Here is a 19847-nt window from a genome sequence, read left to right as displayed (position 1 = left end):
GTTCAATCAGCTTCTGTGCTGCAACTATATGACTGGGCTACAGGTTAGATTGCAGGTTAGATTGCATTTTTAACCATGCTGCTTTTTTATGCATTTTATTTGTGGTCCTTAAAGTATATTCATATTAAAAATGCAGTTCTGACAAGCAGCCTTTTCTGACTTCCTAGCTTTTGACTAATCACTCGGGGTATAGGAAGCCAATATGCACAACATAGAACTTTTTTCACCCAGCCATCTGCTATGGTTTAGTTCTACTTTTCAAGCTGTGGTGTACTGCTATCTAACAAAAAGAAAATATACACCCTTGCCTCCTGTTTTACAGTTTTTTGTGGTCCAGCTACACCCTTAGTGATATTTCTGGTCTTGTCAAAAGTGTAGACTTTTGTTTTACCCCTAAACGTATTTATTTTTCATTCTGACAGGCTATCCACTCTGTTGCCTGGCATCATGAAGGAAAACAGTTCATCTGTAGCCATTCAGATGGCACTTTGACCATATGGAATGTAAGATCCCCTGCCAAGTTTGCACAGATAATCACGCCACATGGTAAGAGCAAGAAATCCATACTACTTCAAATACTGTCGTATTAGCTACTCCACAGCATGTTCACTCCAATTATTTTTTGCCCATTTTTTTCTGTTTTTGCTGCAGGGCACAGCTGTCCTTTTGTATGTTTCTAAATGAGTGAATCATGTCCACTGTAGGTAGATTCATGCATAAGGAAAGGTATTCTCAATCTAAGATTTTAATTGGTACAACACAAACCAAGGGTAAAAGTAAGCTGCTTTTTTTGTCTTGTTTTTTTTTAGATGTGATCATCATTTTCTTTTGCATCCTCTGCTGAAATGTTCCTTTCAGAGGTAGAATGCCTCTTTTCTGTGTAATCAAGTCTTTGTTTGTATGCATATATGCTTGATTTTCCTTCAGCTTTGAGGGAGACGAAGTTTTGGATTCTGGTTTGAATGTAGCAACAGAGTTCAGCAGATGGTTGGGAGACTAGTACATTTTAGCACACCCTGTTACAGGAGCTTGTATGTTTGTGGGGTTTTTTTTTGTATTTTTTTAAACCTGCCACAGACTGTGCTTCTATAACTGCTAATCTCTCATAAACCGCTTCCAATGCAAAATGATGTAAGAAGTAAGTAGATTTTCTGAACAAATAAGCAAGGTTAAGTTTTTTTTTTATTAATGAACCAATATTGCTGTTGTCTCCAAAATGGTAATATAACATTTTTAAGAGCCAGACCAAATCAAACCCTGATTGTTCTTGCGAAAGAGTGTCTATGCGATAATATTGCTAGTTTCCATATCACATTTTCTTTATCACAAAACCAAAACTAGCCATTTCCAATCCGCAAAATGGGTGGAGAGAAGTTTCGCAGGAGTAGGAGGGACCGCCGAAAGCAACATGAAAACAGCTGTTGACCAATCACCAGCCGGTATTTGTGACCTTTTGAAAGGGCGGAAACAAGGTGCCTCGTAGTGATGTATCCTAACTTTTGCATTCAGTTCAATGCATGCAGACTTTAAAAAAAAAAAAGTTCCATGCTGTCAAATCTAAACAAACAGAGAGTGCCAAAGTAGTTTTTCATGTTGTCCATCCTTATTTTTTTTTCTACAACAGAAGAAATTCTCTTTAGGTAACTATTTAATCGTACATTTGACACCAACCATAGACATATACAAAAAAAAAGCCTTATGTAATGTACCTTACTGTTCAGAATATAATGGTGATAACAGCAATTTGAACTTGTACATGTATACAGTATTGTATAGGGTGCTGTATAGGATGATTTCCACTCCAAGAGAGGTCAGAGCGGTCAGTGAGAAAAAGTCAGCTTGTATCTTACATAGCCCCCTTAGTTCAATAAGAATAATTTAACGATATAGCTACATTTAATGTGACATTATTTCCATCTAATGCAAAGACATTTCTGTGGCTTTATCACATCAATGTCAGTGTCTAATAGAATATAATATATATATATATATATATATATATATATATATATATATATATATATATATATATATATATATATATATATATATATATTTAAATATCAATAATTTCCATATCGCAATATCGTGGGATTAAAAAAAGAATTAATGTACACTCGCAGAGACATACTTTTTACTGCTAAAAATACAAATGCAGTATAATCAAGTTTATTTTATATTAATATACAATAAACCCTATACATACCAATCCTGGTCAGTCTCATAGGCAAACACTACACACTATAATATTATTTAACTATTTTATTCCATTGATTGGCGTTTAGGTACCAAACGGTATGAATGCTGCATAAGCCCACACCTAATTTATAAAAGTGTTGATTTTATAAAAGTATTTCTTGATGTTTCAAAGAGAAACTGTGTACACTCAAAACAAATACCTTCCTCACCCTGACAAAAATGGCATAATAACCAGTCTACATTTTTTTTTTCTTCGTGAATTTAGCCCTGGTCACAGTATAATCACTTGTTCACACTTGTTCAGTATTAACTCCATCAGAAAGGCTCATATTCAACTTTCTTTATTTACTTCAAAATCAAAGGGTCCATTTGTATTCTAGTGATCATAATAAGCCTGAAAATGTAATAATTTTAGTCCATTAAAGTTACAGTATAAAACTCTTTAGCTGTGTCTGCATCTGTAAAGCATTGCGTCATCAGCATATATATATTCAATTCTTTGTCCTTAACAAACAGCTGTTGACAAAATTGACTGTAATTAGCACTGCTGAAGACACAATTGGCTCTAATTAGCACTGCTCTAGACACTCACAAGGAGGCTATGGATTAGATGGATAATGATGTATATCTGCAGAGTATAATTGATGTACAATATTGGGACAGTGCAAGGAAGCTTGGCACTGTGGTTTACCATGCCATACTGATAAATGGGGGTGGTCATCAATCTGTTAGTTGTGCGCCTTTCTAGTACTAAATACGTTTTGTTTTTAATTATTATTTTTAAGTCTATACTGAGACATAACATTAGTGTGTTTCTTATCCATCAACCTCCAGCTTCATTGGACAAGCAGGAAATCTGTGACAGTAAACTATTTTTTTGTTTGATTATCAGTCATGTTGATAAACAGACTTGGGACTGTTTTGACATTTCATGAATAAGCAAGCCCTAAATGTAACCTACTCGAAAGATGAAACATGACTGGATTTCTCAGGATAGTTTTAATGAGGTAGCTCATTAAAAATGAAAAGTATTTTTTTGTTAGTAAGTAGTTGTATTTTCAGAGTTATTTAGTGAAAATGGCTTTTTTCTAACTTATGAAAATACTCAGGATGTAGGACTTAGTTGCAATTGATTTAATGAGCCTTAGAATAAACTGTCATTTATCAAGATCATCCTGGGGTAAATTATGCTGTTGAAAAAATTATTGACTTGCAGTAAAAAATGCAACACTTGAGTTGCAGGCCCAGCAAGACTCAGTGTCTAGCTCGATAAACAGAGCATGACCTTTTGTCTTGCTTAAGCAACATGCAAAAATAAATGCAAATGGGTACATCTAGATAAGCTTGGCCTCATGGAATTTGGTATTGCATCTTTATCTTGATAATATATACACTGATCAAATAGGCTAGGAATTGAATCTTTATGGTGGCATTTGCAGAGTCATTACCATAGAGCTGACATCACAAGGAAGGTATACTGTATATACCACATAAGTAACTAGATCAGTTTGGCATAATGTTTGAATGAATTGACTTTTCTTTCCTCATATTGTATATTACTAAATTACTTTTTAAATCTAAAATATCCTTATAATAGAAAAAGAATAAAACAAAACTAGAAAAGCTCACCTGCTATTGTACTGAGTGACTGGATGTGGAGTTTTGGAAGATTACCGTTGTATAACTTAAGTTTAACTTAAGTTAAGCTTAAGTTTTTTTGATTGCTGTAAAAATTAGTGCTACACTACATGATGATGATTAGTGGTTAATGCCCAATATGCAGGTTCACCAGGGAGAGTGTTACAGACACATGATGAGTACATAAGGAGCACAATTTGAATGAGGTGTCTTTTTGATTATGTTGGCCTATCTGAACACAGTTGGAATTGTTCTATTTTAGGTAAGCAGCCAAAGGATGGAAAAAAGCCGGAACCCTGCAAACCTATCCTGAAAGTGGAATATAAAACAACCAGAACTGGGTAAAGTTTTTTTTTTTTTTTTCCTGTTCATATTTTTATAATTCATTTCAAATGTATCTGATTTAAAGCATGTCATCTCAGGTAAATGCAGCACTAGTTTGTCTCTATACATCAGAAGGTTTTGGGTTAGAGCACTAGCGATGTACAGTACAGTGTGCAAGCTTCTTGCATACAGCACTGTGGTTAAGAGACGCATAGATCCTGGGACCTCCAGCAGCACAGTGTCCCCTGATAACATATGTGTCTTTGGATAAGTTATTGGGCATTAGCATAGCTGTTAATATTATTAATATTATCCTGTTATCCCTTAAAATGCAATGGTAGTCTGTTGAAAACACTGTGTGATAAGAAATAAAAGTGATATGCAGTATTGATTCTGTGGGCCGGAGGGCTAAATATCAACCCAGACTGGTCTAGTTAGTACTCTTTGTAGTTTGTCATAGTCATAGCCTTGTATCTGTTTGACATTTCATGTGCATATCTCATGTGCCTTTTTCACCTGAAGTCTGAATTCATTAAGGCTAAAACTATTTTGACCCAACAAAGTGAGTCTCTTCTCTTAACATATTGCAGCCAAGAGTGTAGTTGCTGTGTCATACTATAAAAACACATAAACTCTTAACAGTAAATGACCTTTAATACCTAATTGTACTTGCTTAGAGAAATATCAGTACTTTCTGATTATTATTTATTTATTTATTAGCAGGTGCCCTTATCCAGGGCGACTTACAGTCGTAAACAAAAATACATTTCAAGGATCACAGTACAAGTAATAATACAATTAAGAGCAAGATAAATACAATGACTTTGGTTCTAGCAAGTACAAGTAGGACAAAATACGATTCAGTAACGGAGCAGATAACACTGTCAGTGATAGTTACATCAGGATATACTTAAATACAAAATACTATAGATTAAATAACACTTGACAGATTACAGTACTCTAAAATACAGGATTAAATGCAGTAATATAGGGGGCAGATAAGAGCATGTAAAGCGCATTTAAGGAAGAGTGATAAGTGTCCAGGGGGAAAAAAAGAGGAGTTCTACAGGTGCTGTCTGAAGAGGTGTCTTGAGGAGGCGCTGGAAGGTGGACAGGGACTGGACAGTCCTGACATCTGTAGGAAGGTCATTCCACCACTGCGGGGCGAGGGTGGAGGAGCGGGCTCTGGAGGCAGGGGAGCGTAAAGGAGGTAGAGCCAGTCTTCTAGTGCAGGAGGAGCGGAGAGGTCGAGTGGGGGTGTAGGGAGAGATGAGGGTCTGGAGGTAGCTGGGTGCAGTCTGGTCAAGGCATCTGTAGGCAAGTACAAGAGTCTCGAACAGGATGCGAGCAGTGTTCGGGAGCCAGTGGAGTGAGCGGAGCAGTGGAGTTGCGTGGGAGAAGCGAGGCAGAGAGAACACCAGGCGAGCAGCAGAATTCTGGATGAGCTGGAGCGGACGGGTGGCGGATGCAGGGAAGCCAGCCAGGAGGGAGTTGCAGTAGTCTAGGCGGGAGAGTACCAGGGCCTGGACATGGAGCTGGGTGGCGTAGTTGGTGAGGAAGGGTTGGATTCTTCGTATGTTGCTCAGGAAGAATCGGCAAGTGCGTGCCAGAGTGGAGATGTTTTGGGAATAAGAGAGGCAGGGGTTCAGGGTGACTCCGAGGTTCTTAGCTGAGGAGGAGGGAGAGAGTGTGGTAGATTCCAGAGTAATAGAGATAGAGAGATCAGAGGAGGGGGAGGAGGAGGAGGGAAAGAAAAGGAGGCCAGATTTAGAGAGGTTGAGTTTGAGGTGATGCAAGTGCATCCATGAGGAGATAGCAAACAGACAGGTAGAGATACGGGAGGGGATGGTGGAGTCAGAGGTGGGGAAGGAGGAAAATCTGAGCTTCATCAGCATAGAAATGATATGAGAAACCATAGGATGCGATGAGAGGGCCCAGGGAGCGGGTGTAGAGAGAGAGAACAGGAGATGACCCAAGACTGACCCTTGGGGGACTCCTGTTGAGAGAGGGCGAGGTGTGGAGGTTGCTCCACGCCAGATTACTTGGTAAGTGCGGTTGGAGAGGTAGGAGGAGAACCAGGCCAGAGCAGTGCCAGAGATTCCCAGGTCAGCGAGAGAGGATAGTAGAACAGAGTGATAGACAGTGTCAAAGGCAGCAGAGAGATCGAGGAGAATTAAGACAGAGGAGAGAGAGGCAGCTCGGGCAGAGTTTAGTGAGTTGGTGACAGACAGGAGGGCGGTTTCAGTGGAGTGAGCAGAGCGGAAGCCAGATTGGAGAGGGTCGAGCAGAGAGTGGTTGGACAGGAAAGCAGAGAGCTGGCGGTGTACAGTCCGCTCGAGGGTTTTGGAGAGGAAGGGTAGGAGGGAGACAGGACGGTAGCTCTGGAGGGAGGTGGGGTCGGTTTTTTGAGGAGGGGAGTGATAGAGGCTTGCTTGAAGGCAGAGGGAAAGAGACCAGAAAGGAGAGAGGTGTTGAGAAGGGAGGAGATGAAGGGAAGTAGAGCAGGAGCAGCAGCTTGAAAGAGGTGAGTGGGGAGGGGGTCCAGGGCACACGTGGTGGGTTTGTGACCCTGGAGCAGGGAGGAGAGGTCAGAGTCTGAGAGGATTGAGAAGGTGGAGAAGGAGGGTGAGTTAGTAGGGGATGCAGTTGTTGAGGCTCTTTGGTTTGCTGGTGCTTCGTGCTGGCGCAGAAATAGCCTGCCTGATTAATATAACAGCTATCTTGCCTCAGACACTGGTTACCTGTAGACTCCCACAGCTAGACTCCCGGCTGTTTTGTTGAGGCTCTTCAGTTTGCTGGTGCTTCATGCTGGCGCGGAAATAGCCTGCCTGATTAATATAACAGCTATCTGCCTCAGACCCCAGTTACCTGTAGGCTGGTTTCAGGAAAAAAATAAATAAATGCATCCGTTCTAATGTTGTGACTGTTTGCTATATTTTTGGTATCCAGAATGGAAAGCTTTATGCAAAGTCCCCATATAGTATGTTAAATATAGTATTTAACAGGTATTACATCAGCCTGTACTCACTGAAGAGACACCAAACTTATTTTAGTTGGTTTTTACAATGATATGCTGTCTACATGATTGAATTAATTTGTGGTCTCAGTGATTTTGCTGAAATGTATTGGAGAAGGAAAATACATGGTAAGGAATTGATTCTCTGTCACTTTACATTTCCAAATATTATTATTTGTATTAGATCTGCATCGTATGTTTCATCATCTCTATTTGTATTTCTCTGAAAGCTAAAACTGTAACCTGAAGCATAATCTGTATTGGTTTCATTTATTCTGTTCTGTGTTTGTTTTCAGAGATCCATTCATGATTCTATCAGGGGGCCTGTCATACGATACTGTAGGAAGAAGACCATGTTTAACAGTAATGCATGGAAAGAGCACTGCTGTACTAGAAATGGATTATCCTATTGTTGATTTTCTAACACTCTGCGAAACGCCATATCCTAATGGTAGGCACTGAACTTACATGCCCTAGAAATATGCTTTATTTTATGTTTATGTTTAAATGGTGTGCTGTTTTTTTTTTATATTATTATCATCATCATCATCATCATCATCATCATCATCATCATCATCTTGGATCAATGGGAAAGTCTTTTGTTCTGAGTCCTCTGTTCTTGCCGATTGCACTGTTGTTTCTGCTGCCTGGTGCAACAATGAAACTGATGACAACATCTTATGGAAATACTTTGCAGTGGACCAGAGATTAAATGAGAGATTGGGAAGACTGAGAGAAATATAAAGCCGAGAGAAGGCGACTGTTTCTCAAATAGAGGATTGTTCTCATAAGCACATTTTCATTCAGCAGCATTGGTAGCTACTGGTGATCAGTTGTGTGCAAACGGGTCAACCTCACATTGTTTTTTTATATAAAATATTCTCAAAGCAGGTTCCTGAAGGAATGTTTCATGGAGTTTTGACCAGGTGGATTCAGTTTGTGTATCTATATATTAATGGGCAAATATGTAAATGTCCAGATATACCAAGTGTAATTTTCTGAGGGAAACTCAACAGAGAGAAAAGCAACAAAAGGATTAATTTGCCAAAATGCTCATTTAAACTAGTGTAATAGGTCTCAATAAAACACACATTTTAATTGCGATGAAGGGGGAAATTATGCATTTAGCCATACTAGGATGGGGATGACAAGAGAAGTGACCTTGGCCATAAGTGGCAGACACAAAGTGTTTTATTTGTGTTATTATTTTACTCCTGATTTCAGCCACTTGAATCACGTGTCATGTGTGAACCTGTCACAATGCTTTGACTAGAACAGGTTTGATTGGAACACGTGATGCAGTGGGTTAATAAGCAAGTTCAGTTTTGTGGTTCATCATCATGGCACACTGGGTTCTTTAAAAGAAAAATGTTATTAAAAAGTTAAAATCATAATCCCCATTTTAAAAACATATGAATCACTATCCATTGTTTGTATGAAATATATATAGAGGATGCTGTTCGTGGTATACGTTTTTGTATTCGCCACATGAGGATGTCCCATTAAATCATGAACACAGATGGGCGTGTAGTTTATGTAAGAACATCCTCCTAAGGGGAATAAAAAAGGTTTACCACGAACAATCATTCAGTATTCTGTTTATACCACAAGTATATATTTAAAATAAATAGCAATAAAATGTGTACATTTTTATATTAAATCAATTAATTCAAGGATTATTTTACCTGGCAGATCTTTACTTTCATTGTCAATAGACTATGCTTGGACTCATATTAATTTTGAACCCTGTTTATGGCCTCTTTGCAACTGTCTTTTAAGATAGAACCTTGAGCTGTCAATTTGCAGCCTCTGTTATTTTAGGAAGAGGTCACCGGCTGTTTGGATAAGTCAGACACAGGCAGATCAGTAATTGGCATTTCCTAAATATATTTGTTCTCCAGGAAATCAGAATTTAAATCAAAGCAACAGTATGCATTTTAAATTATTTCAGCCATTTTAAAGTTGTTCTAAAACATTTATCTGTGGCAGTTTCAACTACCGAAGCGCAGCTCCATCCTGAATTTCAGCAGTACACCACTGGGTTGGAAAGTCCCAGTAAGCAAGTTATCCCCCTTGAGTGTGATAACAAAAATGCATCCCACGCTAGATATACCCACGCTTGTGGTATAAATATACTTTTATTTTTTTAACTTAAAAGTTCACAATGGCTGATTATAATTCCAATACAGTTATGCAGCCTCAGTTGCTGGTTAGAATCAAATAATCTTTTTAGAGCTAACAGTTTGAATGTCAATTTCACTTGATCTTTACAAAGTTAAAATTAATTCACCATGTAGCTTTTTTCTTTTGACCAAAAATGCCAAACATCGAAGTCTACAGTAAACATGTTTGAGGGGTCAACAATGACAATAGTTGCACGTCAATCCTAAAACAAATACCGGTACTGATATTTGAAAATAAAATTTCAAAATATGAAATAAACCATATTGCTTTTCACCACTTTTTAGATTTAACATAGCTAGTCTTCTCTGACTGAAAAAAATTATGTTTGTGTCATTTTTGGAATTTAATGCTCAGTCTTAACATCTGCACCATAATTGTTGCTTCTCTTAAGGAGACAGGCTCTGCATTTTAATACAATCGAGGTCATGTGTGCATTCAAATCCTCAACTTCACTGAGCTTGGTTTGAACCCCTGTTGTATGGCCCATCTAAAGTACAGACAGAATTGTGCTGTGAAATATTTTACTCAGCAAAATGTTAGAACTGTGTATGTCCTAAAACTGAGCCTGTAAAGCAAGGTTTGCAGGGGTTTAAATAGTCAATGGTATGGTGCGACCAAAAAATGTATTGGACTTCAGGGGATATGGCAAATTAAATTATTTAAAAATATGCAATGTCTGGAATACATTATTAATGTGCAATATGCAAAGTATCTACTAAGATGCCATCCAGGGTTGTCTGTTAATTTGTGGGTATCCTCGCTTGCTGCCATTACAGCGAGTCCCATACAGACTGAGATCCCTAATACAAGGAAGACCTGGTCAAGATGGCAGCAAATATCATTAAAATACATAGTACTTTATCATTCAAAATATTCATCCAGAGATTAAAACAATTGAACAGATTGTTTTAGAGTAAAGCACTTGGCTGAAATGAGCGTGTAAGTACATATTAAATTCATTTGTAAAAAAAAAAAAAAAACGTTTTAAAATGTTTGATATTTATACCTTTTAAAACATAACATTTGTATTTATTTATTTGTCCTCACAGATGTTCAGGAACCGTATGCTGTAGTGGTCCTTCTAGAAAAGGATTTAGTAGTTATTGATCTTGCACAAAATGGGTAAGTATTTCAGTGAAACAAAAAAAAAAGTTGAAAACAGGTTTGGATTCAGCTGTGTTTTAGGGTACCGGCTTAATGAAAGCATGCAAAATGTGTTGAAGACCCCCTGGAGACTCCATTAAAAGTGCAGTGTTTCATTAACCCTTTGATGTTTTAGCGCTTGTAGTTTGGCAACCTTAAATCAGAAATTAAAACGCAGAAAGCCCTAACATAGCTATTTCCAATTATATAATGCATTTTGTTGTGGAATGTATAATTTATTTTTTATATTGGCCGTACCCCCCAAAAAACATAACAAAATTTATAATAATAAATAACCATTTTTTAAAACTGCCAGTTTCAAAATAATAATAATAATAATCTTTATTTTATATAGCGCATTTCATAAAGGAGTATCACAAAGTGCTTAACAAAGCAAGGGAAGACAAGTAAAATAGCAATAAAACAAAACTCATGACCTATACAGAATTGGATACAAACTACTAACAACATTAAAAATCAAGAAAATGAAAACAACAAAGAATCTAAAAGAATGCCAATTTAAATAAAGGTGAGATTTAAAAACAGACAGGGACTCAGAAACTCGAATCTCGAGCTGGAGTGAGTTCCACAGCCTTGGTGCATAGGACGAGAAAGCCCCACCCCCCACTGTTCACAGCTTGGTTAAGGGAACAGTGAAAAAAAAACAGTTAATTTCAACCCCTTTCTAAGTTAGATATAGAAAAAAATACAGTTATAGTTGTGAAATTTTATGAGGACTTCAAATAAAAAGTCTAATTTTAAATATCTTCTACTGTTGAGGAGCTACAAGATTTTGTCCGAGCCATGGTCTGTAAGACAAAATGGCCAAATTTACAGGCACTGTCAGCTACTTTATAGAAATAGTCCAGACTAAGCAAAATATCACAAAGTACATTTGCCAAATCATATGTAAAACCTTTTAACCATGAAATATATGAATAAATACAAGTCACAAATGCAATTGTTTTTGATAAATTATTCAATAATTTTGCATATTGAAGAGAAATCATACTTGTATACAAACGTTATAGAATTACCACGAATGGCGTTTTTTTTTTTTTTTTTTTAGGGTCTATTGAAAAATGTACTATAGTATTATAGCGATCTGTGCTACGTGTGTGTGTGTGTGCCTGTGCTGTCCTGTCTTTCCCTCCGTTTGGGGACAAACAGAGGGAGCCAGGGGGAGACCTACTGGAGCCGGCATGCAACCAGAGAGAATAGTGGAATCCGACGGGTGCTGAAAAGTGTCCGGGGGTCTGGAGCTGTGAGCGGAGAGAGCAGTGATTCCAGCGGGTGCTGAAAAGTGTCCGGGGGTCAAGTGCATGCTGGCAAAGGAACAGAGTGTCTCCAGAGAGTGGTAGCGGGATCGGGTCGGCTCACTGGATGGAGAACGGGAGCGGAGTCGGAGGGAGCGCGGCGCCCGAGGCAGAATGTCAGGTCTTGTCCAGGCCAAGTAGTGGAACCGGAGGGAGCACGGCACGCCGATGCAGAACATCAGGACCCATTCCAACAGGACAGCGGAGCCGGAGGGAGCGTGGCACCTGAGGCAGAGCGGTGGAACTCGGCCAGGCAGGGAAGCGGAGTCGGAGGGAGCACGGTACACCGAAGCAGCTGACAGCGCCACGACCGTGCCCACAACTTGGTGGTCACATCCTGGGAGAGCCTGTTAGCACAGCCGGGGGATAGGACCCAAGCCCCTCCTGAAGTAGCAGAACGCGCACACAGTTCTAGGGACCAGCTACAGACTGCAGGTGTCTGGCCAGCTCCAGATCGCTTGGGACTGTAACATTGTCTCTTCGGGGACGAAGAGAACTTGAGGGGGAGCTATATAGCAATCTATGCTAAGTACGTGCGTGTGTGTGTGTGTGTGTGTGTGTGCGTGCCTGTGCTGTCCTGTCCTGTCCTGTCCTGTCCTGTCTATAAAAAAAACAAACTATATGGTGATCATAAAGCAGTAATCGTAAAGATAGTGGGCTGATGCAGGGCGTAGGGGTTAAAGGAGTAATAATCAAGTCTTTAAAAATTAAATAGAAATATATATAGGAATGTCTTAATTTCCTGTTCCTCTCCAGTTTCTCTGAGATACGAATGTAACAGCTTTTACATCAATTTTTTTAAATTATTTTTTTAAACATATTCTCATTTTGTTGCTCATTAATGAACATTTCTCTAGCGTGGGTGTTGTCGAGTGATTGAAAATGAGACATTTTGTGTTTGAATTGAAAGTGGTCTGGAGGAGCCACTTATGAGAAACATTTCTCTGGGAACACTTTCCTTACCATTAAAAATCCACTCAGTAACAGCAACATAGCCGCCGCTTAACAGCAACTTTTATGTTGTTGTGACGTCACATCCTCAGCAGTCGCCCTCCAGATACCCTACAACTTCCATCAATCGCCCACGAATGCACCCAAAAGGCTGTACAGTGTGCTTATCAGTTTGTTTTACAAGGCAACTTCGTTCTCTGCTTGGTCATTCCAGCGTTTATTTCCCGCAATGTGTAAACAAAAAAAAACAAAAAAAAACAAAAACCTGTTTGCTTTGACAATCGCAACTAGAAGAAAATAGAGCTGAATAAGGATCATACAAAACAATAGACATAAAAAAGAGCAAGGGTGTCGTGAATGCAAGTACTGTACAAAGCTTGCTTATTGTTTGCTATTATATAGTATCTATTTGTGCAGTTGGGCATCGTTTCCTTCATAACGACAATAATATTTTATCTGTAAACATGCAACCTACATTCAATAAAGTAAATAAAATAAATGTACCGGTAGAGGATGTTTGATTTATTTTTTTTAGAAATGTTTTAGAAAGTGTCTTAGCTACAGATATACTTGAAAAGAATGTAACATGTACTGTAGCTGTTTTAAGTACCAGAAAAAGCAGGCTGCCTTTGTTCAGATGTCCCTCCCCAAAACAGCAACCGTCGCTTAAGAGCAACATAGCAAAGGGCATCATTCTGTTGCTACTAAAGAGCATCTACTCTGTGTGTGTGTGTGTGTGTGTGTGTCTATATATATATATATATATATATATATATATATATATATATATATATATATATATATATATTTTTTTTTTTCAATGGCAAAAACTTAGTTAAAGTAACGTTAAGGTTTGTTTGCAAATGTCCAAAAGGTTAGGAAATTGCAAGTTAAGGTAGACACGCAACCTTAACCCTGCACCCTTATGTGTATCCTTCTGTGTTTCCTGTCACTCTTGACATCACATATGACATCATCAATGACATGGGCAATGACATCACTAAACACATGACAAATTCTCCCCGAAGTCTGGCCATACGGAAGTCATTGTGATTGGTAACATGTTCAGTAACTGCATTCCCACAATCTTTGCTGTAAAACTCATTATTTCACAAGTGTTCTAAATAAAACCATTTAACTCAGAATACAGTAGAGCTCATTAATTAGCTGGGACCTTTCACAAGCCATATTTCTCCAAACTCTAATACTGGAATCCACAACATTGGCTTTCTTATATGAACTACATTGTTTCACATGGCAAAAGGAGTCACTGCATTTTCAACAGTATTATTCATTTTAATTTTGCACTGTTACCCATTCTTCTTTCAAACTTTACAGTTCAGTAAGAATTCTTGCTAACATAATCTTATGGCTGGAAGCCAATTATGACATTGAAATGTTTAGGTACAATTGCAGATTTCTGCAGTTCAATGAAGTACATAAAGCAGAAGTGGATTGTAATGCATGGATTTTATGCTTCCAAGAAACATAAAACACTGCTTTGTGTAGCACAGTATACATGGAGCAGCAGTATACCATACAGTACTACAGAAGATTCCTTTCCTATTTCACTGGCGCCATCTGAGTGAAATTTAATGGAGAGTGTTATCTTACATGTAGGGTTTCACATATTGCGTGTCCCATCCATTTTCAGGTACTCCTTTCCAAACATCAAATACTCATCACTACATACCTCAACATGAATTACACATTTCTGAGTACATGGAAATCTGTTGTTGGTTAAAGCACATTTCGACAGCGAAGATAATGCAGTTACTGTTAACATGTTACCAATCACAATGACTTCCGTATGGCCAGTCTTCGGGGAAAATTTGTCAGTTGCTTAGTGATGTCATTGCCAATGTCATAAACATAAGGGTGCAGAGTTAAGGTTGCGTGGCTTCCTTAACTTGCAATTTCCTAATTTTTTGGACATTTGCAAACAAACCTTAACGTTACTTTAACTAAGTTTTTGCCATTGAATTTCCACAGTTTTGCAGAAGGTATCTTCTGCATAAGTATGTAAAGATTTTTTTTAAAAGCCAGGTTTATTGAGGCAAAATCAAATGTTGTTAATCCCTGCGCATGAGGCTAGAGGAGGGGGGAAAGCAAAGACTGTCACTGGTCCCCAGCAAGGACTGTACCTAAGGCTGGAGAGATGGGGATAGCAAGGACTGTACCTGAAGGTGGGGACAGCAATGGCTGCCTTGGAGGCTGAAGAGGTGGGGACAGCAACAGCTGCCCTGGAGGCTACAGAGGTGGGGACAGCAAGGACTGTACCTGAGGCTGAGGACGTGGAAGCAGCAATGGCTGTACCGAGGCTGGAGAGGTGGGGACAGCAACCACTGCCTTGGAGGCTGAAGAGGTGGAAGCAGCAACAGCTATACGTGAGGCTGGAGAGGTGGGGAAAGCAACGGCTCTGTACCTGAGGCTGGAGAGGTGGGGACAGCAATGGCTGCCTTGGAGGCTGGAGAGGTGGGGACAGTAACATCTGTACCTGAGGCTGCAGATGTGGCAACAGCAACGGCTGTACCTGAGGCTGGAGATGTGGCGACAGCAACGGCTGTACTTGAGGATGGAGAGGTGGGGACAGTAACTGCTGTACCTGAGGCTGCAGATGTGGCAACAGCAACGGCTGTACCTGAGGCTGGAGAGCTGGTGACATTATTTGAACAGCACTGCCGGGGAGCAGTTATTCTTCATGTTGTGTGGCTCTGTCCACTCTCTCTAGAAAGATCATGTAAGAATCATGCAGGTTTTTAGGCAGACGGATGCGTTGTGTGCAATTTAAGGTCTTGATGCCATATTGGATTTGCCGTTGCTTCTTCAATCTTCTATCTGTCAGACGCATCTTTACAAGTCTTGTCAGTTCTTACCTGAATTAGGAGATATTTGGATCAACCACCAAAGGAAAAAAAAGGTTTCTGAAATGTAATAAATAGAATTCTGTATAGTGATCTGGATATCTGAAAATGTATATAATAATCTGTGATATACTAAGAGTATTTATTAAAAATGAAATAATAACAATAACAGGTTACATGCATTTCTAAATTGAATTGCCCAAAAGTTTACTTGAAATGTAATAAATAGAATATGTATAGCTGTACTTTACTGTACTGTCTTGATGAGTTTTAAACATAAACAATTACAATACGAATATTACTACAGTTGTATTGTCACTATTAATAATATACTGTATTTTATTATTTATTTATTTTTTTTACCGGCTTTAGACGACTCGCTGCGAGTCGTATTACTTTATTTATGTTCTCAATTCAGGCCGATTGATTATCGTCATCAGTCATGTCTTATACTTTCTAAAAAATATATTGTTATTGACCCATTTCATTAACAAAAGTTCAATAACTTTTTATTTTAGAATCGTGGATGTTCTACTGCTGTCTGATACATCCTTATTTCAGGGGTTTCTTAAATCAACACAAATGATTAATAATAGCTTTTACCCACCTGTCAGTAAATTACTTCGCGTTGTGAAGAAGGTCTCTTTCAAGATAAACATTCTGTAGCAGTTGAAGAACAACTTCGTGGACCAGCATGCGCTGTTAATTAAAAAAATCTCAAACTTCCTTTGGCAGCGATATACAGTAAACAAATAGCAGAAAGTGTTTAATGTATGTGCTTAAATATGGAATATATAACATGCATACATATAATAGTATGCATTTGTATTTTATTCTGTTTGGCAAAACATTATCTTCTCACTTTTTTTTTCTTTTTTAGAACCTACGCTATACAAGATCATAACCATTTACAGTATTGCGTTTACAAGTATTGACAGACTTCTTTCTTTTTTCGTATCTAGCAGGCAGTATGTATTTATTTTATGTGAATCAATGTGTTCCTCCACGAACAAGAGTTGGGGTTCAAGCCAGGCCATGTGAAGCTGTCAGTCAGATCATTAGTTTAACAAAGCAAATTACAACTTTGATAGAAACAAATAATCACAAACCCAATAACAACGATCTTCAATAAACAAAAAGCAATTGGAGTTTAAAATAGGAGGTGTCATAACAAATACATTGTAGTCTTTATTATTTTTTATCCATTTGTTAGACGCCTTTATCCGAGGCTTACATTTTATTATTTAACTAGTGCTTAATTTGTGGCTCAGCGCTGGGGAGCCCTGGCACCTCTTGGTTTCCCCCTTTAGTTATAAAAGTTTTTTTTTTTTTGTTGGTGAGCAACAATACAAACAAGCTAACAGGGTAATACTGTAAAGTGCCACTGCATTCTCTGTTTCACTTGTTCGTTTCTCTGACCGCTGACGCTCTGTGTGTGTGTGTGGAATGGAACACTGACAGTTTTGATGAACTCCCAACCGTATCATAAAGTGGGGGGGGGGAGAGAAAAACGTATTTCCTAAATAGTTTCCCCAGTACTGAAGGCACAAACACTAATTATTAACATTGATTACCAGTTTTATCCAGACAGAAACACAGATCTGACCCGTGTGTGCTGAACTATAGGCTATTCAGTGTCTCCCTATTCAGTGAAATGGAACGGTCGAAAGCAACGCTGCCAAGCACTGACGTCAGACAGAAGTGACGTCAGACCGTTATCTTTTTTTGGTTAAATTTCGGTAAAACCAGGACCCCCCCCCCCCCCCGAAAATATAAATACCCCGTTGCACATCTGCACTCCCGGGACTATGTGTATGCCAAGTGTGATTCCTTAATTGGCAGTACTTTTTGAGATACAGGTGTATACAAAAGCGTCTTAATTTTTCAATTTTTTTTTTTTTTTTTAAAACAGCTGTTTTTATCGCCAGGCTGTATCTCACCAAATGCTACCCCATTCACAGGGTTTGTTGAGCCTGTCAATCCGACCACACACACCAATTTCCATGCATATCGATAGGGATTTACCCCCCTTTTGAGCTAGTTGTAAAATCGACTTTAAACAGAACCTTCGTTCAAATTATATAGCAAGATTATATATATTATCCTTGTTTTATATCTTTAGATAATATTAGGTTAAGTCTGCTTAAAGTTGTACTTTCTGCATTAAAAATAAATAAAAGTGCGGCCATCATTTACCTACATGTCTGTTTTCTAAAAGCGGAAAACATCAAAAATTGAACACTGTAAAGGACTAAGAAACCTCTAGGGCAATTTAAAACTTTGGTACTCATCCACTACAACCAAAAAATAAGTACATTTTCCTAATAAAATGAACAGCTCTGAACTTGTCTGTCTGTGGTGGGCACCACACATTACATTTGGGGAGCTTATAGTACAGTATCTAGTATGTCATGTTTATTAGTAATACAATTTAAATTATACATTTAACAAACCCACATGTCTGTCTGTCTGTCTGTCTGTCTGCCTGTCACACTCACATATAGAGTAAACATGATAACTGCCGTCACCAAACTTTTATTACACATTATTTTATTATTTAAGTCTCCAATAGAAGTTTTGTATGGCATTTGACTATAATCTTTAATTTACTGTGTGCTTATTATGTGATTATGAGGAACTAAATTGCTTTTCTAATCATCTCTGGCATGTGTATTATTTTCAAATGTCTTTGCAGGTACCCTATATTTGAAAACCCTTATCCTCTGAGTATACATGAATCCCCTGTTACTTGCTGTGAATACTTTGCTGACTGCCCTGTGGACCTCATTCCTGCACTTTATTCAGTTGGATCAAGGCAGAAGCGGCAAGGATACAGTAAAAAGGTACTCCTGCATGTGTTTGTAGAACACTGTTTCTGTCTTCACCGTAGAGGTCATGTGGTGTGTTTGTTATTGGGTGTTGTGCTGTAGTGGTTAGAGCTCAGAGTAAACCAGAAGACATTCTTCTTCAAATCAGCTTCTGTGCATGCACATATTAACTAAAAATGGTGGGGTGAAGATATATGATCATTCACAACAATGCACAGCCTGCAGTGCAGTTATAACATGGCAAAAAGTAAAAACTGTCTTTTTAAACTTTTTTCCTTAATGTTTAAAAATACAATTCAAATGGTTCAGCCAAATGAGCGCTTTTACAGGTGAATTACCAAATGAATTCCATATGAGCACTTTTACAGGTGAATTAGCAAATGAATTCCAAGCTGGCTGACCATTGAAATAAACAGAAGGAACTTTTTTTTTGCCAAGTCGATATTTAGAAAGCTGTCATAGCAGCCATTCAAAATCTTTTTTTTTTTAAAGCTTGTGTGGATTTCTTTTAAATGTCCATGCTTCTGGTATCTTGATCTAAATTAGACCTTTTTATGCTGTTGGATTCTACAGCATTGGCAACATGCCACATTTGCATTTGAGTCTGTACTTTTGATTATTATTATTATTATTATTATTATTATTATTATTATTATTATTATTATTATTATTATTATTATTATTATTATATTATTATTATTACTAATAATAATTTCTTAGCAGATGCCCTTACCCAGGGCAACTTACAGTTGTATACAAAAAATGCATATCAAGAATTACAGTACAATTAAGAGCAAGATACAAAATACAATGACTTCAGTCCTAATAAGAGCAAATACAAAACACAGTACGATTTGATATCGGGGCAGTTCAAGAGCAGATAACAGTGTTGATAGCTACAACACAGAGAACAGAGCTTTTAAATTCAATTTTATTAGATCATAAAGTAAAGTGTTTATATACAAATTCCAAGCCTTCAAGGAAAAAAATGAAATCCATTTATATTTATTTCTTTAATTTTTGTTTTTAGGAATGGCCTATCAGTGGTGGTAACTGGGGTCTTGGCTCACAAAGCTATCCAGAAATAATTATCACTGGGTAAGTTGAAAGTGCAGTGCATCAGCCTTGGAGATTTGTTGCAATTCTCTCTCTTAAGCAAAAGCATACACAAGCACACAGAAAATAAAACATTAGACTCTGTGTTGCAGTCTTTTTCTATTAGCATTCAAACTGTGCCTGTTCAATATCCATTAAAGCATTTTTGCTGTACAAATGGAACACACCAATTGAAGCCTGATCTTTTAGTTCCATTATAAATAGGGCTTCTGTTTTTCGGTTTTTATTAATTTAATTTCTTGGTGATTATTTTTAGCTATTTTCGAGT

At 38.0% G+C, this 19847-nt stretch overlaps 1 protein-coding gene across 3 annotated transcripts in view; it reads left to right on the top strand.

Annotated features, from left to right (window-relative positions):
- The window catches only part of LOC117402192 (syntaxin-binding protein 5-like), a 177634-nt gene that overhangs the window by 110387 nt on the left and 47400 nt on the right, over positions 1 to 19847 (top strand). For all 3 annotated transcript variants that reach the window (XM_059024116.1, XM_034003100.3, XM_034003099.3), the window contains exons 8-13: positions 423 to 546; positions 4100 to 4178; positions 7474 to 7628; positions 10411 to 10483; positions 18331 to 18478; positions 19494 to 19561. In XM_059024116.1, coding sequence (XP_058880099.1) covers positions 423 to 546; positions 4100 to 4178; positions 7474 to 7628; positions 10411 to 10483; positions 18331 to 18478; positions 19494 to 19561 — 647 coding nt within the window. The remainder of the gene's footprint in view (positions 1 to 422; positions 547 to 4099; positions 4179 to 7473; positions 7629 to 10410; positions 10484 to 18330; positions 18479 to 19493; positions 19562 to 19847) is intronic.

Source organism: Acipenser ruthenus, chromosome 5 (assembly GCF_902713425.1).
Source record: "Acipenser ruthenus chromosome 5, fAciRut3.2 maternal haplotype, whole genome shotgun sequence".
NCBI lineage: Eukaryota > Metazoa > Chordata > Actinopteri > Acipenseriformes > Acipenseridae > Acipenser > Acipenser ruthenus.
The sequence above is the reverse complement of the archived record's forward strand: the minus strand, read 5'-3'. Positions and strand labels throughout refer to the sequence as shown.